The sequence below is a fragment of the Nyctibius grandis genome, chromosome 32, assembly GCF_013368605.1.
Source record: "Nyctibius grandis isolate bNycGra1 chromosome 32, bNycGra1.pri, whole genome shotgun sequence".
NCBI lineage: Eukaryota > Metazoa > Chordata > Aves > Nyctibiiformes > Nyctibiidae > Nyctibius > Nyctibius grandis.
In genome coordinates this window covers 3,680,936-3,707,710 of record NC_090689.1, presented here as the reverse complement: position 1 = coordinate 3,707,710, position 26,775 = coordinate 3,680,936, and the positions used below count along the sequence as shown (strand labels likewise).

General features: G+C 54.6%; 1 protein-coding gene across 2 annotated transcripts in view; it reads right to left on the bottom strand.

Moving 5' to 3' along the window:
- EPHB1 (EPH receptor B1) overlaps positions 1 to 24,585 on the bottom strand; it is a 74,891-nt gene extending 50,306 nt beyond the window's left edge. Inside the window, exons 1-2 of one of the 2 annotated variants that reach the window (XM_068421192.1) lie at positions 24,456 to 24,585; positions 1,089 to 1,153 (exon numbers count right to left, since the gene is read on the bottom strand). In XM_068421192.1, the coding sequence (XP_068277293.1) occupies positions 1,089 to 1,153; positions 24,456 to 24,513 (123 nt within the window). In that variant the 5' untranslated portion in view covers positions 24,514 to 24,585. Of the gene's footprint in view, positions 1 to 1,088; positions 1,154 to 1,732; positions 1,808 to 24,455 lie in introns of those variants that run through there. The other variant, XM_068421193.1, reaches the window with a different exon arrangement.
- Positions 24,586 to 26,775: the final 2,190 nt, after the last annotated feature.

The window sequence follows — 26,775 nt, the reverse complement described above, 5'->3', positions numbered from 1 at the left end:
GGTGAACTATCAAACGGGACAAACCCTAAAACCCAGTGCTGTAACCGGGCAGCTCACAAAGACTGCTGCATGCCTGGAGCGAGAGGAAGACGTTGCTTGTTTTCAACTGGTGTCCAACCTACTCCAAGACCTGCGTCAGCTGGGACACGATGCCTACAGGGGGGTTCACTCCAGGAATCCCAAATACACTTTAAGATGCTCCATATTCACCCAAGCAAAGTGCCTGGTGCTGCTGAAAAAAGCCCAGTCCACAAGCAAGGGGACTTCACAGGGGAAGTCACGCTCTCCAACACACGCTACGGACTAACCGTGTCTTTAAATAAAGGACTTGGTGTTTTAAAATACTTTGTGGAACATCTAATATATGCTCCTGTAAAGAAGACTCACCAGTAACTCTGAGAGAAGCAAGAGACAGAGTATGAATGCCGGATCACCACGTGGACAGGCTCAGGGCACGCTGCTCTACCCGTCCCACCGTGATGCCCATCCATCAGCTCGCATCCCCCCCACCGCTGCTCCTCTCCTCCCCGCCTCCGTCTCTCACTTTCTCTGCCAGGGGAATGTGAGTCAGGTTATTTTATGCTTCCATTCCTCAAAGGCTCGTATTATATTAAAAAAAGATGTTTTAAGTGCCTCAGGGTGCTTTGTTCCTCATTACTTCATAAAAGTGACGTTAATAGCCAGGGAAGAGCACTGCCGAGTGCAATTACAGATGATGTTCTAGGTATGAAAGCTGTTGTGAGCCTGCTAATGTTTCCTAATTACAAGCCTTTTGGCATAGGGAGAGGGAAGGCACGAGCCGGGGATGGAGCGCGGTGATGGGGCTGGACCCTTCACCGTGGGGGAGGACAGGCAGAGGATGGAGAAAAGCTCCATCCTCGCCCAGACCCCGGGACTGTTCAGGGAGGGGACGCTGAGCCCTGCCCAGAAGCGCAGCTCGGCACAGCGATGCCCTGGCCGCCCCACGCCAGCCCAACGGGGCACCACTGCTTCTGATGCCACTTCCCCAGCTCCCCACCAGGGTTTTAAGATAAACAGCACGAACCCCACGAGACCGTGTAAGGATCGGCTGGGCGAGTGGCACTTACCCCCGAAGGAGGGTTGGCGGTCCAGCCCAGCTCGGCCGTCGCCGTCCGTGTATCCATCAAAGTTTCTGAGGAAACACAAGAAGAGGAAAGCAAACTCGTTACTCCCGAAGTTTTCGATGATGTTAGGAGCACAGAGCCACGGAAAAACGTTCAGCTGCCTTCATGGAGTGAGCAGCTGGCCCTTGGAGCTGCTCACAAATAAAGCAGCAGGTGCCCTAATATTTAAGGGCAGCTTCACTCCGGAGCAAACGGGGCAGGACGAGACTCTTTGCGAAGAGTCACGGCCTGAACCCAGCCCACGCTGCCATCTCTGACCCTCCCCAGCCTGGAAAAGGAAAACAATGTTACCAACTAAAAAAAAAATAAGAAAAATTAAGACGGATGCTGTAATACAGCTGATATTTCCCTACTTTTATTCTCATAAAAAAAAAAAAAACAAAACAACAAAACATAACAAGAACAACAGTGAGAGCAACAACATATAGAAACAGATGGGAAAAATCCTCCAGGTTTTATTTATTTGTTTGCAGCAAGGAGACACGCAGATTAATTTCCTCGATTCCTGTGTGTCTCGACCAAACGGCGGCTGGCATAGCCGAGCATCCCCCATGCCTCCCCTTCCCCCCGTGGTCCCAGGTACTCACGGCAGCTTTGCAGCGCCAGGAAAACGGGTGCAACAAATGGTTTGTGTTTCCTGACCGCCTTCCTCCTGCCACCGAGCTCCCCTTCCCTCGCAAACAGCCCCACACCTCGTTAAGCACTCGTTAATCCTCGCCACGGCCCTTCAGATGAGCACGCAGACGTGCCCGTGCATAAATCGATGCGAAGGTGGAAGCCAGAGGCCGTGCAAACATCTCCCAGTCCCTCCTCCCGGCAGGGCTGCGCAGGCAGGGATGCTCCGAGAGGCCCCAAAACGCTCGGTGTGTTTCCCCGCAGCAAACAGGGGGTCCTTGTGCCACGCAGGGGAAACTGAGGCAGCGGAGCCCAGGGTGACGCAGGCTGGGACCCGGACCCGGCTCACCCACCCTCTGCATTAAATAAGGTCGCCCTCAGCTACAGGAAAGGCCCTTCTTGCAAGGGTTTATTCAGAAAGGATTTGCACTCCACCATCTCCCTTCCTGTCCCACAGCTTCCTTCCCCAGGCATTTTTTTTCCAGCGGGGCAGTGACAGAGGAATGTACTTCTGATAAAGTACAGTGTGGGACAGCAGCACGCCAGGACCGGCTCTGCTCCGAGCTGGCACCCACCGGGATCCCTCCCAGCCCAACATCTCACCCCTTCCTCCTGCCTCATCCCTCCCCGAAGGCTCCACGCTTTGCAAATGAAGCAGGAAGGCTCGGCCGGCACGGCACGCCGCAGCCCCCGAAGCAGGAGACCTCAAAATAACTAAATAAATCGAGAAATGAATGAATAAATTGAAAAGAACCACAGAGAAGCTTTCACTTGGGAGGTTTGCGGCGTCCTAAGGGGGCTGCGGCCAGGGAGGTCACGCTCACCGTTTCCACCGCGGACGCACAACCTGTGCTCCATCAGCTCCGTGGTTCTGAAGCGATTTGCAAACCAAAGGAAAAGGAGGGTTGAGAGTCACCACAGAGAGAGCCTGACCCACAGAATCACAGAATCAACCAGGTTGGAAGAGACCTCTGGGATCATCGAGTCCAACCGTTGCCTCTACAGACCATCTCCTGCTCAGGCCCTGCCCTGACTCCCAAGGACACTGCCACATACGAGATGATCCATAACCTGGCAAAACAGTTTGATGGCTGTTTGGTTGGTTGGGTTTTTTTTTAAATAAAATGAAATAAAATGGTTAAATCCTCCCTTTCAGCTCAAATTCCTGCTGAGCTCACCCAAACCCCGTGACTGGAGAGGTACTGGCACCAGAAGGACTCGGCTGAGCAGCTTCCCCTTGACCTCTGCTGTTTCCTCTTGGAGGAAATCTTGGATTTTACTTTGTTTTCTGGGACGTACAAGTGACGTTGTGACCCCAGGGGAAACCCTGCAGGGACGTTAATCAGCCACAGAGACCCCTCACATCTCTCCTCCCGTGCTCCTCTTGCCTGCCTCATCACACAATCAACTAGGTTGGAAGAGACCTCATCCTGCTGCAAGGACCAGTCCTCGTTATTGGGCACTGGATGTTAATTAAGCAGGGCTCTGCCTGGGGCAGGGGGGTCCTGCTGGGAGAGGTGCGCTCGTCCCCCCAGCCCGGGCAGCCCCCCGGGGGTGTCAGCGCAGGGGAACATCATCTCCCCATGCCTCCTACATCCAGCACAGCATCATCAGCCACGTCGGGTGAGCCGGTCCACCCACCTCAGCCAGTGCCCACGCCTCCACCGTAGGCAAGGTGCTGCCCTCCCCTCCAGCAGCTCCTTGCACGCCTGATGTGGGCTTGGCGGATGCTCAGGGGATGCTCTGCCCGGGAGGGAGCTCGACACGCTCGCTCGGAGGAGTCTTGGGGACCTGAGCCTCCACCGAGGCAGCTGAGCAGGCTGTAATGGCCGAAGCCCTCGTTAGGGAGAAGACGAGCTCCGCTCCGGCGAGCTGAGCTCTCCTAGAGTGAAGGATCTTCAGCTGTATACAGTAGATTTTCTTTAATGGACACATTACTTTAAACTAAGCCTTCACCATCTGTTCCACTCCCTAATTATCAATACAAAAACAAACGTCTACTCACAATTACACTCGTAACGAGTAAAGATGCCAGCAATTAGAATGCACCAGGATCCTCGGCGCCGAGCAGCGCATCCATCTGTGATGGCACCGGCGCGATCCAAGCGGGGAGGACTCACTGCCGTCCCCAGCTCCCCGCACCCTCCCGGGCAAACGGCTGCGAGGTGCGGCCGGAGCCGATGCCTGCAGTCTCGGAGGGGCAAAGGGTGAGCTGGCATCATCCAAGGGGCAGGGGGGAAATGAGTTTGGGGCGAGAGTAGCCATGCACGGAGCAGGGCAGCGCAGGAGCCACCGCGGGAGCCTTCGTTTCCCACCAGCCGACGCCGTCTTGCCAACACCCTTCCCAACAGGATTTAAGCCTCTTCTGGAAAAACCTTTCTGAACTACCCAAAATGAAGCGGAACTTATTTCCTGAACGCCCCAGCCTGAAACCTGTACCTCAGACCTCCCCACCATGGAGGGCTCCTGCTGACCGCGCCGTGAGAAGGTGTGACTTGTCCCTGGTCTGGCTATGGGCAGAGAGACATGGAGGCAAGGAGGCCAACCCAACCTGATCGCTTTTCAACACTCATCTGGAAAGGAAGAGATACCACGACAAATTTTGTGCTCAGGGAGGCCAGAAAGAAACTTCTACGAGCGCTGCACTCCTCAACAGATGCCTCGGGGACATGGTCCCTCTCCCAAGGCAAGGAGCAGCCGCTCCCATTATGTTCCAAGAAGATAACGGCAGGAACCAGCCTAAGGCACTCGAAAGCAAATGCCTGGGCATATGCAGAGAGACACAGGCATGTCTAAGACAACCAAGAGGAAAAAAAGACAGAAATTAAGCAAAATAAGGAGAGAGGAGGCTTGATGACAACAGATGGGTAGAGGGAGCTTCGGAAAGGCTGCCAGCTGCTGGAAATAACCCCCCGAGATGCGTGGGGAGCGGAGAGGTGCGTGGCGACAGCTGAACCTTCGGAGGGAGAGGGGAGACGGGAGGGCAGCCGTGGAGCGAGGGGCAGGGGTGCGGAGGGGCAGGGGACACTCTGCGGGTGGGATCTTTGGAGACTCATCCCGAAGTGCCCTCGCAGAGCACAAAGTGAGCCATGGGGTCAGTGCACAGCCCAGCCCCAGGGCACGTCCCCTGGGCAGTCCCAGCCCCACAGCATGACTTTGGGAAGGGGAACAGCAGCGAGACATTTTTCCATAAGCAAAGCACCATCTTTTCCCCTCTATTTCATGCTCACAAACGCCAAGCTTGCTTTCTACCCCCCTCTTTCTCTCTCAAGGGCTTCAGCTGATTCAGCCCAAGGCAAACGCACAGCTTGGGAAGCTTCTGTCCAAGTTTGGTGACATTACCAGAGAAAGGGAACAATAGAGAAACAGAGCCAAGACGCTTTATTACAGAGACTAGTGCTCAATAACATTAACTGCTGTGATGCCGCGAGCTCTTCATCGTCGCAGCTTCAAGCCGAGCCCAGATTGCACCACAGCTTTCATCACCGCTACCTATGTGCTCGTGGTTTGCATCACGCCTCTCAATGTCAAGGCAAAGAAAGTCCCACAGGTGCCGGGGGAATAATTTGAATTTAATTCTCACTATTCCCCACAGATTAAGGGGTTCAAGCACACACCAGGAGGTTGCCTGAGTAATTCCAGGTTGCTCTCCATGACCATGCTTCTGACCACAACACCCCACGGACACAGCCCAGGTTTGCCCATGCAACGTTTCAATATATCCTGAACTTTAGATTAAGCTGGGGAAAAAGCAGGAACAGAAGATTTCAGATTTAAACTGAAAGATGGGAGATTTAGATGAGATATTAGGAAGAAATTCTTTCCTGTGAGGGTGGTGAGACACTGGCCCAGGTTGCCCACAGAAGCTGTGGCTGCCCCCTCCCTGGCAGTGTTCAAGGCCAGGTTGGATGGGGCTTGGAGCAACCTGGTCTGGTGGAAGGTGTCCCTTCCCGTGGCACGGGGTTGGAACTGGATGGTCTTTGAGGTCCCTTCCAACCCAAACCATTCTAAGATCCGTGTGGCTCTGCCACAGGGACCAAGGCGGCGAGCTGCTGGGTGCACATCCCACCCGAAGAGTCTCCTCTGCAGGAGGACTCCTCATCTGGTTCCTGCTCCTAACTGGGAGGGAGGACTGCTGCTCGCCCCTCGTCGACATCGACACGTGACATCTCCCAGAGGGCTTAATTACGGCGCTGGAGAGGCAGCAGGGCAAGAGCAGGACCAGCCCCTCCCCTTTGATGCGCGCTGCTCTCCTCAACGGTCTCCTGATCGCACCAGCTTCCCAAAGAGCTGCTTACAGGATCTACACACTTTCAATCAAAAATATTACAGCAACAACTAATTACGTCCCCTCATTCCCATGGCTCTCTGCCTTTAATGGTGCATTTTGCTGCTACAGAACCACGGTGAAACTGCTCTGGAAGTGCATAACGAGCTCTCCCCATCAATCTCCCGCGGGTTCGTTATGAAGGATTACCCAGCAAACAGCAAACCCAGGCGAGAAGGGAGAGGATGCGCTAAACAACAACAAAGCGAGTCGACACGGAACATTTTCTGCCTGTATTTTAAAGGAAACCACCGGTGCTTTGGGGTCTGTGTGAACCTCGTAGGGGAGAGGAGCAGCCGTGCAAAGCACCTCAGCCATGACACCCGCACCCACAGCCACCAGCCAGCACGAGAAGACCTGCAGTGGCCAAAAAAACCCCCGCTTTTGGTTGGAAAGAGAAATTTATATATTTGAGCCAAGGACGAGCGTGCTGTGTCAATCTGTGACGGGATGCATGAAGCCGCGGCCGCGCGGCACAGCCCCGGCCCCTCCTCCGGGATCTCCCGTCAACGGCACGGATTTCAGCGCGCAATGAAGATGCATCGCAGCAGGGCGGGCGGGAGCTTAATGAAGCTCAGATTTGGGGGTGTTTGCTCAGCAACTATATAACAACTTTATCAACAAACCGCTGCCTGCTGCGACGGCAGGGTGAAACGCTCTAATTACAAGCAGCCAACGCTACCCGTGTCGGGATACAGTAAATTGAAATATGCTGGTTGACGTGCCTGGAAGCGCCCCATAAAATACCTGCTTCAATTTTTGCAAGCTTCCATGCGAACGCACACATGTGGCAAACCCAGCGTATGAGGCGAGAGAAAAGCATGGAGAAAACCCCCCCGCCGAGCCCCCTGCCTAATGCAGGCTGAAAAAGTTGCGGAGGTGATGTCAAGCTTGGACCCTAAGGACCAAATCCCATTTACCAACGCTCACTCCCCCCCCAAAGACTGTGCAGAGAAGCCCCAGCCCCATCATCAACCCTCGGTTTTCAAGCTCCAAAGGGGCTCGACCCAGCGCGGGTACGTGGTGTTGGACGAGCTCAGTCGGAGCCATACAATCCATTTATCATAATCCCACCGAGGAGAGAGACAGTAAATCAAAGAGACAACCCGCCTGCAAATAAACTACAGGGAGGAGGGAGAGGGGGAGAGGGACGGAGAGGAAAAGAGACAGAACTGCAGAGGGGGAGATAAGAGAGAGGGAAGGAAACGATGGAGAATTACCAAAAAAAGCATGCATCACTGGGAGAAAAAGACAAAGGGGAGCAAATCAAGGATCAAGACAAGAGAGAGGGGACAGGGCTTTCAATACCTTTTGTTTTCCAAATTGTAAACCTATTTTAGAAAATCTGGGAACAAGTTTTAATCCACTGAGCTCAAAGCAGACGTCAGAGGCAATGGGACAATCTCAGGATGGCGTCTTACAGGTAACCCAGGATCTTCCAAGTACAAGGAGCTCGTTTGTCCCCGTCATGACACGGTTGGTTGCCGATATCACACTTTTTGTAATTGCACACAGGCCACGGATATACAAAACCCACACATACACCACCAGCCAAGTGACCCAGAGCTAGAAGGTGACAAGGCTGTCTTTCAGGAGAACGTTTTCCAGAACAACGTCACTATGCATTTAAATCCTCATCTTTGCTTTCTTGAGCCCGGGTTGCCAGCAAACATCACTGAACGCCACAACTTGCCCCAAAAATCACCATATGTCAAGCTTGGCGGTTACTCATTTCATCCTCCAGAAGATGTGGAACAGGAACTCAGACACCCACGGGTGGCAGAGGCTTTCCCAGAAACCCTACCCTCCAAAAAGGTTGCGAGGCTGCCCAGGAGAAGTAGCACCCTCCAACTCGAGGTCCAGCTAAGTGATGTGAGAAGGTCTGGCTTCAATGAGGGATTGCTTAGGTTAGGGAAGGGCAATCGTCCGCTCTTCACCATCCAATGCTATCACCACCCAGGAGCACACACCAAAGCAGACGAAGGCTGAAGGTCAGAAGCCTGAAGACACTCTACCCCTTGTCACGCAGTCAGGTGGCTTCGGCACAAGCTTGGCACAGCAGCCTCACACCACTGGACTTTTTGGGTGGAGACCAGCTGGCTTGGACAACCACCTCACCAGCCAAGTGAGTGAGAAGGATCCAGTACCCCAAACCCATCGTACATCCCAGCAGGAGCACAGCGCCTTAAGGGACGGCAAGGACAAACCAAACATCGGGGAGCGATGTCAACAACATCGTATTTTCTGCTACTTTTCTGTAGCTCACTTCTTGGTCAACAGCCACGTACCAGCGTTGGCTGCATGTGGTGTGCTCCAGCCAGGTTGAATGGAAGCGAGTGACCTCACCCAAGAGAAGGACATGCTGAAGGAGCTCTTCTCTTGGAAAGAGGGGGCTTGATCTTCCATCACGCTACGAGAAACCAAGGAGCCCCAAAAAGAGGAGGGGAAAAAAAAAAAAATTAGAGCAGGGTTTGAGACTTCACAGACAAGGGCCATGGAAGCCTAATGATCTCAGTGGAACTGGGCTCCTAGTCAACTGGGATTCCCTTGGAAAGGACAGCCTCTAAATACAGAATTAGTCAACTGAGAAGACAGAGCAGCCATAAACATCAACAGCATCCACGATCGCACGTGCTAGGGTAAATTAGAAGGATGTACAGCCTTCACGCCTGGACACACACAGGGCATTCGCCCGTGGGATTGCAGGGGATCTCCCCAGCAGCATCCTCACACGTGTCTTACGGCTGCACCATGCTTGGCTACAAAGCCAACCTTCGAGGCCACCAGAGCAGAGCCAGCGCTGGAGTAGGTACAATAAGCTTTGCTGAACTGATGCACCAGACCTGTCCCCGCTTTCCCTGCTGGATTTTGCCTTCCTCCAGGACAGCACTGCCTACAAGGAAAGCTCTAAAAATCAAAACATTTATCCCGCGTTTCTCTACGCACCATCGCTTCTTTAGAGCTTCAGGATGAGTCATTGTCTTGGACCACGTTCTCCAGAAAAGCTTCACGCTCGCTACAAAAACACACATCTCGTAGAGCCCTAAATCTAAAATGCCAGCCGTGCTGTCAAAGAGCCCTCGTGACGAGAAACGCACCTGGCATCGTCCGGCTCCTATTTACTAGATCTTATTTTAAAATGTCAAAGGGATTCTGCACGAGCTACGAACATGACAGACGGCTCAGACGGCGCGCGAGCACCGCGGGGGGACTCCAGCTTCGCCTACGACATCCCTCCGCCCCTGCGCGCCTCCTCCCAGCACAGCCGAGGGTTTGGCCTTTCCCCCAGACGCCAAAATCTGGGAGAAAAGCCTCCCTTCTCACCCCGACAAACCCTCTGGCTGCCAACAGCCAAAGCCACGCTCCTCGGTTGAGCCAGAAGCTGAATCCCCCCACCAAAAGTAGAGGCTCGCAAAGAAGAACTCTGGCTCTGGACAAGCGTGCGTGGGGTGAGCTTGCTGCTGGAGATGAGGAGCTCAGCCCCAGCCGCCGGAGCAGAGCCGTCGAGGGGAGGAGGTGGAAATGCTGAACCTCAAACGGAAGAAACCACAAAAGCTCGTGGGCAAGCGGCTCGCCGTGCCGAGCGCCGTCTCTCCGGCGTTTGCACCAGATGGAGTCAGCTCGCAAGTGCAAACGAGGCAAAGGGAAATAAATCTGTGCCGCCGCGGCAGCCTGGGGAAGCCTCCGTCGGGACGCGGACGGGGTGGGGGAAGGCTCTGCCTGCATCCCCTGGGGATGCCTTGCCGGAGAGCCCCGGCACCTGCCCAGCCCTCCCCGCCACGAGGCTGCACATGGGGGAAAGGGGATGTGGCAGCGCCAACAGGTCCATCACAAAGGGCAGAGCACCCCGTGAGCAGACCCTGCGGGGTTTTGTGCTCTGGCCCCACGTCCAAATGCCATTTCCCAACCATACCTTGGCTCTCCCAGCTTCGCCTAGGACATATCTTTTGTTTTTTTCTTCTCCACTTTCAGATTTGGTCAAACTAGCCAATGGCCGGGATCTGTCACTACCCTGTGTCCTCTCCTGAAAATGTTACTATCAGTCTGAGCCACCTTTGGGTACGTATGCACACGCTGTAGCGGCCGGTTGAGCTGCTGAGCGGCCACAGCTCCCCCCGGCCCAGGAGGCAAGAAAGAGGAAGAGAAGGAGGAGGAAGAGGAGGATGTTGGCAGGAGATGCTGCTTGGCAGCCGGCCTGCCCAGCACACCCCTGCCTCCAGCCCCAGTGCCTGCGCGGGTGCAAGCTGGAAAGGCTCTAGCATGAGGACGGCCATCTGCGTGCCGGGAGCTGTGCCAAGGCGGGTTTGGTGGATGGTTTTTCCCCCCTCCAGGCCGGTCTCCTTCCTGAGTGCACGGGTACAGCCGACAACACGCAGGTGACACCTCACCAAAAAACTTCAGCATGGGGCTGCAGGGAGGTAAGCAAGGAGAAGTCCCTTGGAGCCGCCTCCGGCAGCTTGCCAGCCCGGTCACTGGCCAAGCCCTGGGAGGTGACTACAGCCCACCACGGGCGAGGGATGGTCCCGGTGTGACCGGCACGGCTCCATTTCACGCAACGCCAGCTCTGCTCATTTTTAAAGCGGCGCCGGTTGATGATAAAGTTCCCCCTGAGCTTTTCTCCATACCTACCTCATCTCCTGATGACACTGACCCACCCTCCCTGATTGTGGTTTCCTTACTGAAATAAATCACCTTAAGCGCACGTGGTGCTCTGGGTCTCATTACTGTTCATCATCATCTGCACAACGGAGCTGTCACATCCTCACGACATGGGAGCGATTTGGGAGGGCAGGCAGGTGGGGAGAAAGCGCCTGCAGCTCGCCAGGGTACCAGGAGCTCCCCACCCCTCTCCTCCGCAGCTTTTGGATGGTGGGCTCAGACCTTCATGGCATAAAAGCACCCCTCATGGCACAAAAGCTCAAGAGAACACAAGCAAGAAGGTGCAACACGCATGTAAGATGGGATCGTTGCACGCAAGCACCCAGGAGATGGAAGATGGCAGGAACAATGGCAGAAGCATGTTGACGGCCATAGGGTCTTCCTTCAGCGAGGTCTGTCCCTGCAGGGAGACCTCCTTCAGAGGGGGTGGCAGAAACTCTTTCCTCCCCAAATTTAAACATCTAAGGGAGGGAAGGAGGAAGAGCTGGGCATGAGGGCAGCAAGATGGTCACCAAACCTTCTCCAGCCCAGATCCTAGGCAGCACTGTGTTCAACTCCTCATCACAGACAGGCACTTCCAGCTCCACAAGGTTACTCCAGATTAATCCAGGACACAAGATCGCGGTCACGCTGCACACGCAGTAAATGAAAAGCTCCGTGCCAAAACGCCATGAGGACCACTGGGGCGACAGCAACGCAGAGGCATCACCGGCCTGTCACATCGCTTCAAGAGTCAAACACTCAGACAGCCAGAAAGAGAGCAATTAAGGCTACCGCTAATCTTTTAGTGCCCACAAAGACGCGTCTGTTGGTTTTTTATTAAGGAGGGAGTGTGAGTGCCACCAGTTTCCAGATGGCCAGCGGCCCCACAAGGGGCTGGGACCTGCCTGGTGTGAAAGGCCAACCCAGGTGGCAAGAAGGAGCTGCTCACCCATGGCCACGCAGCTGATGCCTGCACCCCTGCGCATCAGCACGGCTCCCTAGGAAAAGGAGCTGTTTCCCAACGTGATATTTGGGAAGGTGCAAAGGTCCAGGTTTCCTACCAAGTACGCAACACCTACGTACACCCTTGAGCATGGCCATGGAGAAGACATGCTGCTCTCCTGCCTTCCGTAAGGTCAACACCCGCGCTTGTCCCTCTGTCTCCCCCATCCCAGCTCAACTTCATAGGAAAAACACCCCTTGCTGCCCTGGTGACCGTGGCAGGAGGAAGAGACCCCGGAGATGCAGGAGGAGAAGACCCCCAGAGATGCATGTGCACCAGGACATCCACCACTGCCGGGAAGGACACCCCAGGTGGTCCCACAGCCCTCGCTCAGCTCTCCCAGCATCCCACCCCTCCCCAACGACCCAACCAGCCTGCTGCAGCCCAACCTGGAGACCCCACATCCCCCCCCGCCCCTTGCCCAGGGCGCCTGCACACGTGTTCGCGCACGCCGGCACCGAGCAGGGGGGAAGCCGCGTTGCAGAAATAACACAGGCACACAAACAAAAGAGCACAAGCCATTAATCTGGGTGAACCGGAGGAAATGAAATCATTATGTCTGCAGCTACAACATCCCAAAGAACAAATTTCCTGCCTGGATAATAAATGGACTCTTTTGTTTCACATTGGCCCCAACCACGTGACCGTCCTGGCCTATTCCTCATCCAAAACATCTTGCTGTATAAATACCCAGACAGGCTCGAATTTCAGCTGCTAAAAATATGTTTTAATTATAATAATATATAAGAATAACAACAACAACAGAAAAAATCTAGGTCTACAGGCTCTCTTTGCCTCCCAAACAACCTCTGAAGACTTTCCAGCATGCAGGCAAGCAAACAAAAAGTCCAAAAATTGCCAATTACAGCTGAACAGCACAAATGCAATCACTGAAAGAAAGACCAAGGCCCAAACGGCAGCCCTGGGTTAATGCCCACCATAAATCACCCCTGCCAGAAAGGGAAACCATGGGTGCAGGAGCATTTTAAGCATCGACAGCCCAAAAGTACCTTATAAGCATCTCCATGTGCCGGGATGGGGACCAAAGCCCCACGGCACACCCATGGCGGCTCCTGCCCTCCAAACCTTGGGGCTGCGCAGGTTTTTTTCTGAGCCAAGTCTTCTTCTGGTGGCTTTCTGGTGCCTCACTAGGGCTTGGAATTTATTCGTGAGATGGATGGGGAGAGCAAGTTCTGGCCTCCCCTGGCTCGGCGAGGGTATTTGTCGGCTGTAGGAACAGCTCTGGGGCTCTCGAGGGATGCAGACCTCTATGAGAGTTGCATGAGTTACTGGTTTCAAACTGTTCCTTTAACCTGCAACTCCACCAGATCACTCAGTTAAACCCATTTTTGCACCTAACTGCGTGTTTTGCTTCTGATTTCAGCTTCTTTTCGCTCGCCTTCCCAGCTTTACAAACACACAGCGAAACTGCAACAAGTTTCCAAACAAGACATGGTTTTGAATCCAAACATCAAAGCGCCTTGGTGCTAAAAGTCTAACTTGTTTGGATGTTAAAGAGAGACCTCCACGAACGGCACTGAGCTCAAAAATCCCCCCGGGGCAGCGGGAGGCAGAAGATCCAACCAAGCCCACCACGCTCAGCCACAGCTCTTACTGCCTCCCCATCACCCCGAGCATCCCAGCACCCCAAGGCAGAACCTCTCCAGCTTCAAACAGAAGCAGAGGAAATCCTCGTTTTGAAAGCCAGCTTGGTGTGTCGCACCAGCAAAACTTCAATTTCATTTTCCTTTGCGGGGCCATCTTTAATTTCAATTATATTTTGGGTGTTGGGGAAAGTGTCCAAGCATAGCTGCTGCCTCATTTCAATTGCTTATTGTTACTGTTTCTTCAAGGAAGGGGAAAAAAAAAAAAAGAAAAGTCCTTGGAAACTAAATATTTACACACCCACGTAGCTAATCCCAGCAGATCCAAGGGTGGGAAGCCTATTTTAAAAAAACATCCCTAATTACTTTCCCATTTTAAAGGGAATAATCTGGCAATTAGCTCGAACGCTTTACTTAAGTAACCACAGATTTTTTTTTTTGAAGAGGAACGATCTGCCGGCGTGTGCACACACAGGACGGGGGTTTGACAAACCGTTTCTATACGCTTCCCTCCCGTACAGCTGCCGAGAGCCGAGCAGCACGGAGGAGCTGGCGGCACGGCGGGCGGGCAGGGGGTCGTTAAATGCCACCCCAGAGGGGGACACCAAAGCCAGCTTGGCCAGCGATGCGTCACTGGTTTCTGCTGGAAAAAAAAAAAAACTAACTAATCCAGACCAGGGGGTGTATGCAAGGATTTCCAAGGTCCCCCCTGCCACAGCAAAGCAAACAGCAGCTCTTTGCTAATTAGCAAAAGGGCTGAAATCTTCAGGACTGGCAGAAGTTTGATGACGAGACGCGCTCGGCGGATCATTTAGAAAGATAAAACCGCGCTCGCTCTGCCGCAGCCGGCTATTAAAAGTGGAGGATGTTATTTCAGGTAATAAAGAGCAAGACCTGAGGACCGGCCTGGGAATTCAAATTTACAGCTTGTATCAAATTCATATGCTGTAAAACTTCACCTAGTTTATAAGTTTCTTGCCAACTTCATAAAACATGTTTTATTATTATTGTTTTCTGACTCTCCTGCCTTAATAAAATCCCTCTCCCGGCCCGTGTGGGTGTTGCATTATAAACATTTGCACTTTGATTCATTCAAGGCTGAAGAAAGCTTTCAAGGTAACCTGTTAGGAATACTTCAAATGCTTCAAAGACATCCCTGTTTCCCCTGAACATCGCAAGGTTTTAAAGAAATAAATAAAAAAAGTGCCTCGTTGCAAACCACCTCCAAAAATCTGCTGGGCTGGTGACTCGAGTATTTGCGAGTGACCGAGTCGCACGTCAGCCCGGTGGGGTCCGTGCCAGGGGTTATCAGGGCACAGGGATCCCCCAAGCCCAGGGAGCCCTGGGGATGCTGCCGAGGGGGTCCCACTGGCCGGAGGCAGCCGGACCATTTACTCACCAGTTAAGGACTGGACTGTGCACAAGTTGGGGTTTCCCTGACCCTGCCCAGCCCCAGCACACAAAGGCAGAGCCGGAGGGTGCCCTCCGCAGCATCCTTCTCAAAGCAGCCCGTTTTCTCCAGCCTGGGCCAAAGCCCATTGAAGTTAATGAGCAGGTTTTTATAGCGGTGGGCAGGCTTTCGAGCGAGCCTTTCAGCGCCGCACTCCCACGGACGCGCAGCGGTGCCAGCCATTTCGGTAATAACCCACGCACGGATAAAAGCCGGTTTGTAGAAAGACACCGAATACAACCAGCTCGCGACCTTACAGCATGCATCCACCTCCTCTCCTCCGCGAGGTCAGCTTCAGCATCTGGGGGTCGGGGGGGCATCGCCAGCCCACGGCCGGGAGCTCGGAGGGGTCCTGCCCAAGCTGGGTCCAAAGAAAAAGCCATCAGCACCTTTGATTCCTGCACGGTTGATGCTTTTCTCCATCTCAGATTTTATTATACCAGAAATTACCGCTTTACAGCTCTGCATCTGGTCCCAATGACATCGTTGTACGTGACCTCACGGCACCTCTGCCGGGAGCCTGACGAGCTCAAATGACTTAGACCCCCACCAGCAGTTTCGGCTCAAAGGCAAAGCACAGACAGCATTTCAGGCAGCAAAGGCCACGCGTCTCCAGGGAAATCACCCGCCTGCGTGAAGCTTCTGGACAGCTTCAGCCAAACCCCACGGGCTGAGGAGCAGCTCTGTGCACCTCGGGCTCATCCGCAGCTGGGTTATGCCCATAATTTCCAGCACTCGACAGAGGACGCAGAGACCCACCGTCACTGCTTTAAAAATAACTACGGCAGAAGCGCGGGGACGGAGCGGCCACACGGTGAGGGCATCTCCGTGCTGCTACACACCCCGGGTGAGCAACACCTACGGAGCGACCTCGCAGGCACCACAAGTACCCTCTGCAAGGCAGCACGATGCAAAGCCCTCAGTACATTGGAGGTACTTCTACAACACACTGGTGATCCCGAAAAGCCAAATTTTGTTCTTTTCAAACCTTTGTTTCACATGAAAAGCAGCGCTGATGCCTCATTGAGGACTCGGAGACCATTCCTCTCGTGCTCTGTCCCTACGTGTCTACCTCGCTCCTCAGGCGTTCAGAAATATGAAGCTACAGGTGTTGGGTGAAAAAAATAAAATAAAATGAAAGTGCCCAGCCACCTACCAAGACCAGCCCTCAGCTATTTCCCCGGGCCACTCCAGCCCATCCCCGGCACACCAGGCTGCCCCACTCCCAGTTCCCCAACGGGACCGCAGCAGACCCCCACAGCCGGCCCCGACCTCCTCCTCCCTCCCGAGGACAGCCTGTCCTTCTCAAGCCTTCCGCTGGGCTCCTGCTTTTCCCAGGGAAGATGTAATTCACACCCTTTCCACTCTTCTGCGGTGATTTAATGTCTTTTGAGCAAAAAAGCAATTATCCTCCTATCAACAGGACCCTAGCGAGGATGATAATGAGTCGGCTCCGACCCTGCGGCTAAGGAAGCGGCTGAAGCAAGCGGAGGCCTCCAGTAATCAAAAGCCCATCCCCAGCCTCTGATTGCAAAAAAAAAAAAAAAAAGAAATAAAAAACCTCCATAAAACTTCCATCGTTGCCATTCCCTGCTCCAGCCCTCCATCTGAAGCGTATGTTTAAGCACCAGGAGCAAGGGGACCCACAGCAGCCCCAGGTCCCTCCTGCTTCGCCATCCAGGTAAATGTTGGGTGTCACCCACAGCACCCCACGGCAGGGAGTGGGCACGGGGGGATTGATCCTCTGCTCAACATCAGACACCACAGCCCTGTTTTCCCAGGTTCTGGGGCTCAAGGAGAAGCAACCCCCCAGCCCAAGCCAAACCCCAAAGGTGACAAGAAGGCAACCTGCCCTGCCCTGGGACTGGTATGCAGGACCAAGCAAAAATAAAGCGTCCCCATGCTCTGCCCTGCAAATGGGAAGAAAATAGGAACAGGGTGGCAAAGACGTGGACGTGCAACAGGTCTCGGGCTTTGCAGGGCTGGAGATGGCAGAGCCAGAAGCAGAGAGCATCCAGTGCTGCCCGATAGCAGGGCAGTGTGCTGAGCTGCCCTTCCCCTCAAAAAAATAAACATACATCAAACCCCAGCCGTGTCCAAATCCAAGGTGATGCCAGTTGGGTTTGAATCACCCAAAATCCGGTGCCCAGTTCCTGCTGGGATGTGGTGCACGGGGTACCAGCACATCAGAGAGGCAGGCAGGACTGCGAGGGGGACTTCTTGGGAGAAAAGATCCCGAAACAATCTTTTAAAGTCGTGCCGAAGCCTCCATCTCAGATGGGAAGAAACAGCCTAAAAGCAAGGATTTCCACAGCCTCTTACCTATTCCCAGCCACCACTTTTATTTGCTGCATAACAAATTAAAGCTTAATCAGCTTCAAACACCAGTTAACGCCGACTGGATGCCTCCCCAGATATTAAACGTTTTTCTCACTAAGCTAAAGCACATACCTGAGGCTTTACTAATCCCTAATTACTTGGCATGGCTATTTCCAAATTAAAAAAGAAAAAAAAAAGGCCAAAATAAACTTAATACTAGAAAAAAACTCCAAGATAAACTTAATACTGTATTTTTTTTCTCCTTCCCACCTGCAAAGACCTTGAAAAGATTCCGCCTGCTTATTAATTAGATACTAGGAAGAAATTCTTTGCTGTGAGGGTGGTGAGACACTGGCCCAGGTTGCCCAGAGAAGCTGTGGCTGCCCCCTCCCTGGTAGTGTTCAAGGCCAGGTTGGATGGGGCTTGGAGCAACCTGGTCTGGTGGAAGGTGTCCCTGCCTGTGGCAGGGGCGTTGGGACTAGACGGTCTTTAAGGTCCCTTCCAACCCAAACCAGTCTGTGATTCTATGATTAAGAGGAACAACTTCGAAAATAAGCAAATGAACACTCATTAACTAAAATCATTCCTCACCCTTCCAGGTGACCGCTTGCCATCACCTTCCACCTGCCCCAAAACTGGACAGCACGGAGATGCCAACCAAGGGGATGCTCTGGGGGCTGCAGGGACCGGCTGCTCTCGGGCTCCTCTCCTAAACCCGGGAGCATCCCACCCAAAACCCCGGGAGCATCCTACCCACCAAGTTTAGGTTGGAAGAAGCAAGGCCAAAGGAAAGTCATCTTCCTCGGCCGGGGCTGGGCACAGAGCCCCTTCCTCTTTGAACTGATGCCTCTGTGATTTTTTCACGGCGGGGCTCCCAGCAGGAACTGATTAAAGCCAGACCAAAGCGTGTACGCTTTAATAGTAATTAGGTCACCCTGGGTTGTGGGCTTAGCAGGCAAAACTATAATTATTTAGAAACATCAAGTTGAAATGCCGAAAAGTCTTAATGGAGCTGAGCTAATTAACTAATTTCAACTGAATAACTGATTAGTTTAAAAAGAAAAAAAAAAAAGAAAAATCAATGATCATAGACAACATTTTCTTTTAACAGGTTGTTTTCTTGCAGCAATTCTCAATTGCACTAAAGGAGACCAACAACCCCTGCTAACCAAACATTATTGTAATTAAATATTCAACAGAAAGCCTCTTCAATTATTCAAAAGACTGATAACACTTGTTTATAATTGGGGTGGTGGGAGAGGTCTCCAGGAGCAGGGATTCTGCACATCATCGGATGCAAACCCATGTGGGCGGCCGGGTCGTGGCATCAGCACATCTCCAGCCACCGCTCCCAGCCCTCCTGCAGAAACCCAGCCCAGAGGAGATGCTTCCCAGCCCGGACGTGAGAAAATAGACCATATGGTCCCTACGCTTTCTGGATTTTTGTTATTAGACCAAAAATTTAGGGGACTAATGGCCAGTTTCCAGGTTTCACACCATTTTCCGATGGTAGCGTTACTCCCCCGGCAGAGAATCGGGAGGAAAAGCAGACCCCGGTGCATCATTATAATTCACTAAGCGGCATTACCATAGGAAATTACAAATTAGCTTTTCAGCAAAGGATACGGGGATATTTAGATTAGCTATAGCGAAACTACAGAACCTTTCAGCCCATTTATCAAAGCTCTCGCAGCTCAAACTTCCAGGGAAATTAAACAATAATAAATATCGAGCAGGGAAAGTTAATCTCCGCCGAACGCGCTTTAATAATTCAAAAGTTATGAGAAATAAATACATAAAGCGCAGACCCTTTAGGTCCTACAAACACACGTCCCGTTTTTCTCGCCATTTCTCACGATGAAACTTTGTGGAAAATGGATGGTGATAAAGAAAAAAATAAACCCAAAAAATCAGCTGTGGCTGGGAAAGACCAGATTTACTGGGCAGGAGGGCTGTGTTGCCTCTACCTGCTACTGGGTGGTGTCTGCCATCCCCACCACCCAGAGCTGCTTTGCAAGGTGCTCTTGGTCACCAGTGGACCCGAATTCCCACCACGTGCGTTATCTGCACCATTTCCATCACGCGGGCTCCGGCTCCCCAACCTCACAACCCGGGCTATGCCCTTCCAAACTGCCACCCAGCAAATACCCGAGCTTAACATTTGCCTCACACAAACAGGAGCCCCTCTGCTGTGGAGACAGGCTGAGAGAGCTGGGGCTGTTCAGCCTGCAGAAGAGAAGGCTCTGGGAAGACCTTCTAGCACCTTCCAGTACCTGAAGGGGCTACAGAAAAGCTCCAGAGGGACTTTTTACAAGGGCATGGAGTGACAGGACGAGGGGGAACGGTTTTAAACTGAAAGAGGGGAGATTGAGATGAGATATTAGGAAGAAATTCTTTGCTGTGAGGTTGGTGAGACCCTGGCCCAGGTTGCCCAGAGAAGCTGTGGCTGCCCCCTCCCTGGCAGTGTTCAAGGCCAGGTCGGATGGGGCTTGGAGCAACCTGGTGTGGTGGAAGGTGTCCCTGCCCGTGGCAGGGGGTTGGAACTAGATGGTCTTTAAGGTCCCTTCCAACCCAAACCAGTCTGTGATTCTAAGTATTCATGCGTGCAACGCTTGATAGCTCGAACGTTTGCAGAAAGAGAACAAGGTCAAATTGAAATGCGCTTTCACATTCTAATGAATATTTGGGGAAAACATTCCCTCCCCCAACCCCAACTCCTGACTCAGCCTTGCTGTGCTGTTAAACGCCTGCTTGTGTCTGTCTAGAGGGCACGGAGCAACCTTCTGGCAATATCACATGAGTTTGTGGCTCCTGCATGAAGCCATTTTCATGCAAGGGTACGATGAGCTCGTACCCGCAGCTGGGAGAGGTAAATAAAACGCATCCTCAGGCTGGCTGGATCTCTGACAGAGAGAAACAGCACTCTGAGCCTCAGCATCTCTTCCACCAGCCTCATCCCACAGCACTCCCGCTGCACCAGGGACCAGCGTCCCCAAGACTTCGCCAACCTGATTAGGCTCGAGTTACCTGTTGCCCAAGGTCCTGTTTTCTCCTTTTCACTAAATCTGAGTATTTCTTTAGCTTGCAGAACCCATCTCTGCTAGAAACATCTATTTTTCAGCACTGTGGCCTGGAGCCGGAGCCAGATGATACATTTGGGCTACTTCATCGTCAAACACAAGTATTTTCTTCCGATTTTTAAGGCCAGTGGGAAGTTTTTACTCTCTCCTGTTGTGTCAGGAGCTGTACCTGGGATGGGCAAGAGGCCACCTTGCAAACGCCCCTGGCAGCTCATGCCACAGCAGACAGGGCACACTAAACACATGGGAGCACAGTGCAGCAACCCAATTTCCATACAGAGACAGCGAGCAGAAAAATAAATACATTTATCCCAGACCCCACCTTCTCCATGCCTGCCTTTCACATAGCTCCTTCAGGGCCCTCATTTGCATTAACTGCTCCAAGACCATCTTCAGCATCAAATAAATACGAATAACGACAGCCCAACAGGCAGGCTTTCCGTTTTCAGCACTGCTTTTCTGATCTCTCCATCATTGCCGGCGCTCGTTTTCATCTCTAAGAGGCTTCCAGAGCCGAGCCGCCAGAGCACTGTAAGTTATTCGACTTTCGGCTGCGCTACGTTCGGGGAAAGTGAAATTCAAAGCTTTAATTAAGGCAAGAAATAAATCAAGCCCTTTACCTTAAGGAAGGGACCAATGTGAAATTCACATGCAGATGAAGTCACCTGCCGCCAGGTCAGGGCCATCTTCACCATGAGTTGAGCCGCATTTATGCATCCCAGGGACTAAAGTTCCCCTTTTCAGGTTTTCCAGCGCTTTGTCACACCGCGTGGCGTGAGCCATCGAGGTCACCTGCAGCTTCAGGCCAGCAGGACCTTCAGAGACACCAGCATGCTGCCTTTGCTTCACCTCCATCTCCAGGCCCGAAGCAAACGGGGAGGGAGGAGGAAGACTGAGGCAAGGCATAATGAGTCAGTGATACCAGCAATTAATCAAAAAAAAAAGGCAACACAGGCATCTGCAGTCTCAGGTCCCTTTTCCATGACTTGACAAAACGCTTTCCCTTCAGGCTGACAAGATCTGGGCTCACTCATCCTGCCAAGAATAAGGTTTTTCCCCTTAGGGTTTTTTTTCCCCCCCTCCAGACAGTTTGTGTAAAAAAAGTACTGAATGCCAGCACTTGCAAATTGCCACGCAGGATACTAGAGCTTGCAAATTCTCTCTTATTTCCAGCTTCTCCTTGAGAGCCGCCCTGCTCCGGGCGAAGCAGCCGGGCCAAAGGTGGAAGCCCAGGCGGTGCCGGTGATGGGAAGGGCGGTGGGGCGGCCGCCAGCTCTCAGCCTGCTCGGCGCAGGCACCGCTCCGGCGGCAGCGGAGGAAGCCCAGAGGATGCCTGCAACAGATGTGCGTGTCCCGAGCCAAAACGGGAGGAGAGAGGGCACCCGGGGCGGGCGGCACGCAAGGAGCAGGAGCCAGGGACGTGGCGCTCGAACCAAACCCCCAGCCCTCTCCCGGGCTGCGGCTCCGAAGGCCAGGCGGGCAAGCGAGCAGGTAAGCACGGGAAGCAAAACTAGGCTGGGTTGGCAAGCCCCGAGCAGGGCTTTCCACCTCCCTCCCCGTGCTTTGCTTACCACGATGCTGCAAGCAGCAATACAGGAGACAGAGAGGAAAAAGTGGTTTTTAAAAGAGCAGGCGCGAGGCAGAGGGATGATGGATAGGTAAGCAGGTAGGCAGATTAAATAGCATACGTGGAGGAGCTGCACCAAAATGGACATCAGCCCCACCTGACCTACCGTCACCTCGAACTCCGACAGCTCCAGAGTTAAAACGTGTAACGTTAGCCCATTACCACCCTCTCTAGATGGTAAATGTGATTATATTTGGTTCAGCTAGCACGAGAGCGAGCACGCGAGCGGCTCCCGAGTGACTGCAGGGCGTGGGAGAGACGGAGTATTTGCTCCTGTCATCTTCTCACGTCCGTCTTCCTCTTCACAAACCACAAAAAAAAAAAAGATACGACTATAAACATCCAGCTGTCCGGCAGAAAATGTCAGCTAAGCCACAGGATTTGCTAAAAATCAAGTAACCACAAGAAAACTCAGATAAGCGACTCTACTATCTCCACGTTCGCGTGCCGCAGGCAATGAGTTAGCAAGGTTTTAGGGAGGATAAAGGGAGATGTTTGCAGGCAGCCCCAGCCCTGACCCCGGCTGCAGCCTCCTCCCCCTCCAACCCGGTCCAGACCCCCAAACATCTCCCCTCCGCCATCCCAGAAAAAAGACTTTTTGTCTGGATGGCTGATGTGGGATGCAGGGAGCCATCCCTCTCCCAGCTGCTGCTGCAGCCCCGCGGCAGAGCTGCGCGCTAGCCGTGGCTTTGCCTTGCTGCCGGAGAGGGCTGCTGACAAAACCGGCCTCAGAGCCGCTCCGGGGGGGAAGCCAGAGCCCGGGGTGGGTCAGGCTCTAGAAGGTGCTTAGAGAAACCCACGGTTTAATCTAGCAAATTCAACCCCTGCACCAGGAGGAACCATAAGATTTCAATAAGCTCCATAAAAAGGTGTTTTCTTTATACGACCAAGCCAGGAGACTCTCACCTTAACTCCAAATCAGATTCAATTCCTCTGCCTCAGAAATTCCCCGGCCAAAATTTTCCCTTAAATCCAAGGTCTCTCCCAGAATACTACTTTACTATGCAAGTGATTTCCTCAGCAGGGTAGAAATAACATCGCTCCTCAACAGGTTCGGTCCCGGGCAGGGACGCTGGCTGTGCCAGCCCAGGACGCACTCCCAGGGGTGGCTCGGGCCAAGCCAGGGAAGGCCCTGCGTGAGACGCAGACACAGACACAACACCCCGGAGTGCTCTCAGACAGGGACCAAGCCGAGGTCTCCCCACCAGCCACGATTTCGGCAGCGCCTCAAGCAGCTGACGCTGCAAACGCCAGCGAGCAAAGCGCTGCGAACAGGTCTTGCGTTTTCACGTGCGGCTTCCGAACACGCACCCGTTTGCATCACGCTTCGGCAAGGCATCAGCGTTTCCACCTCAAGGGATTTCTACGGAGATGCAACGAGGGAGGAAGCCCAAGAAAGAAGAAGAGCAAACGCCTGGGTCAGCCGAAAGCCAGCGGAAAGCAGCCACGGCAGCGAGCGGGCCTGCCCACCGCGATCCGGCACGCACGCTTGCGAGCGGAGGGCAACCACGGCCAACACCGCTCCATCAGAGACCATCGCAGCTACGTTTCAGCTCCTGAACTGGCTCCCTGCTGCCCAGAGCTGAGCCACCGGGCTCCAGCAGCTTGCAGTTCAGCCACAACCACGCTCCCATCAGCTGAATCCCCCCAAGGAGGGGCCAAGCCCCATGCCGGCCGGCAGCTTGCTTCGCCCACGAGACCCCGTGCATCATCTCTCCGCAACCACGCGCTTCTTGCTGCCAACAGGCACCGCACCCCCTGCTCGCAGCCACCGCTCGAGCGCTGGGCAACCCCTGCCACAAACCCTTTCACCACGTTGTACCGGGGAAAAAAGGGAGCATCAACAAAATAAAGGGTAAAAAAACATACAAGCAATATTTCCGACAGCCATGCCGACAGCAGCACCAACGTAAGCCTGGGGTGACCTGGTGGCCCTACCCGGCCCAGAGGCTGGGTCTCGGCGGCTGCGGGCACCGTCCCGGTGCACAGCGAGTCCCACCACCGGGCGGGCGAGGGGGAAAAGACCTCAGCCCAAGGGCAGGAACCTGGCTGAAGGGACGGCCACGCATCTGCCCCGGGCCTCCACCGCCGGGCCAGGCGTCTCCTGGCCCAGTCCGACCCGAGGGAAGGAACCCCCTGCCCACCCCTCCTGGAGCAGCCCCTCTTGTCTCCCACAAAGCTCTCCTGAGCTCCCACGCGTGTTGGGAGGCACGAGAGGAGGAGGATGGTCAGAGGCAGTCCCTCACCGCGGCCCCGGGCAGGGCTCTGCCGGGGAGGGGACCCAGAGGGGACCCTGGAGGTGTCCCCCACCGCGGCCCCGGGGCCGGGATCCGGAGGAGCCGCCCGTCCCACGCAGAGCCGGACGGGTTCCCCGCAGCCGTCACCGAGAGCTGGCAAACCCCCCGCCCCTTCCCGAGGCCACCCACGGCCCGCGGACGAGCCCCGGGCCGCCAGCACCGCCGGGCTGCGGGAGGATGGCTGGCACGGCCGGCCGGTGCCAAGGGGAGCTCCGCGCCCGCCGAAGCCAGCCCCGGGCCGGCGCGCTGCGCGGCGGGGGAGCCGGTTCCGCGGCCGGTCCCCGGCTGCAGACGCCGCGGGCGGCTCTCCCGGCCCCACGCGTGCCCAGCATCCCACCCCGCCTCACCTTCCACGGCGGCCGCGGCGGCGGCCAGGCAGAGCAGCACCACCAGATCCGCAGCCATCGCCTCCCGGGGCCCCGCGCCTCGCCGCTCCGCAGGCGTCAGCCGCTACCGGCGGGCGGCCGTGAGCGGGCATGGGGGTGCGCCGGCGGGCCGGGGGGGCGCCAGGGCCGGGCGGGCCGGGCCGGGGCGGCGGGACGGGACCGCGCCGCCTCCCCGCGCCGCCCGGCTCACATCGCCGCCGCGAGTGGGGCGCGCGGCCACGCCGCCGCCGGCCCCCGCCGCCGCCCGGGCCCGCCCCCGCCACCGCCCCGCCAATCCCCGCCGCGCGCCCCGCCTCCGGCCCGCCGCCGCGCTGCCGTCCGAAGGGGGACGGCGCCCCCTGGCGGCCCGCCGACGCCACCGACGCCACCCCCACCTTCCCCTCAGCGGGACCCACGACGGGGCGGACCCCGCGGCCGCACCGCAGGGACCCGGGGAGGGGACGGGGGGCGGCTAGCTGGCCCCAAACCCCCTCTTGTGCCCCCAAAAGGGAGTCGGAGCAAACAGGCAGCCTCACAGCGAGGCGGGGGCCCCCGAAACATGGCCGCTCCCGCCTCAGGCCCGGGAGGCAGCGGCTGCAGCATTCAATGCGGAGGTCTCCTCTCCTCTCACCGTTCGCAGGGTCTCCTCTCCCCTCACCTTCTCCCCTCAGCGTTTGCAGGGGCCCTGCGGTGGGATGGGTGCCCAGGCACAGGGGAGCAGGAGGCCGCCCTCCCTTGCTCAGGACACACCCGGTGTCCCTCGACCAGCCCAAGGCTCCTGCCCCCAAGGCCACCCGCACGCAGGGCGACATCCTCAGGGCAGCGTGGGATGTCACCCCTGCGTGGCCTGGGGCGATTTATACCTGTGGCCGCTCAAAGGAGCCCTCCAAAAGGAGACTCACCCCTCACACCGCACCAAGCCAGCTCTCCTTGCCCTTCCCAGGGCTCAGCATCCCCCTCAGCTCCTCTCCGCAGCCAGGCAGCCAACCTGGCACAAAGCTGACCCCGTCCCTCCTTCCTCCCGGGTTTGTGCATCGCAGCGCACACAGGAGAGGAAGAAAAGTGAGGGCAGGGAAGGCAGCGAGGGCTCGTTGGGGTCAGGCACCTGCCTGCAGCCAGGGCTCAGGCCTGCTACCGCACTGGGACCAGCAACCCCGCAGGGGTATCGAGCACTGGAAAAATCACCAGCTTTTCAGTGAGAGAGAGCGCAAAAAATATTCAGCGGTGCCACAGGAACAAGAGTTTTCTTCTGCGGTTGCACAAAATATATTTCAAGCAGCTCTTATTCAGCTGAGCAAATAACAGAAAAAATTGCCAAGAACATTCTGGCTAAGTTTTAAGAAAATTTGCTTTCATCTTGACAACCCTTCTTCATTTCCTTCCCATGAATATCTCAGCAATCCAGTTTACTCACTCAGAGGATCACAGAAAGAAAACTGTGAAGTAAATGTCAGTATTATTTGCATCTTTATCCAGTCTGCCACAAAAGCAACACCATGCTCTTTATCTGATCTAGCACAACTCAGTAACAGCTCAAGTATAGAATATTCATGATGTGCAAAGCAAAAAAATGTTAATCGTTTGAAAATACAAGAGGCGAAGAGCTGAGCCTGTGAGTTATCCAGAGAACTGCCTCAGTTGGGATTTTTTTTTCCCCAAATAATTGTTATCAACTGAAAAAACTTGCATTCAGAAGCTAACGTTTGACCAAAAAAAGCCTGACAATTTTTGTATGGGGAAAAAAAAATAATACGTCAATATTATCCTGATTTCTTTTCAGCTGGCCAAAGAGTTGGCTGCGCTGGGTAAAAGCCAGCTGTGTTTGTTCAAAAAGCTTTCTCTTCTGTCAGCCTTGCTCCCGGTCTCTGAACACCAACACTTCGCTTCTCCTGGAGGAAGCAGCTCAGAAAAAAGCCTCTTCACCACAGACGGCCAACACGAGCAGCAGGCGCGGGAATGCAGCAGCACTGCGCCGCAGGGCCACCCTTTCTTGCTCACCCGATGGGCTCGTGGCCACTGGCCACCCCAGAGCTGTGCCCATCATCATCCCTTTGGAGGAAGTTCCAAAGACATTGAAGCTGGCCCTTTTTTGGCATGTTTTGCTCTGTTTCCCCCCTCTGAGCTGGCTATCAGTGGGAGGCCTCTCCCACAGCGCCCCATCCATCACCTGATCCCCACCCCAGCACCAGAAGGCCACCAGCAAGGTCCCACCTCACTTGCTTCTCCTCAGGACCCCATGTCCCAGAGCTGCCACCAGGGCCCCAAAGGCCCCAAACCCCAAGCAGTGGCAGCAGTATGCCAC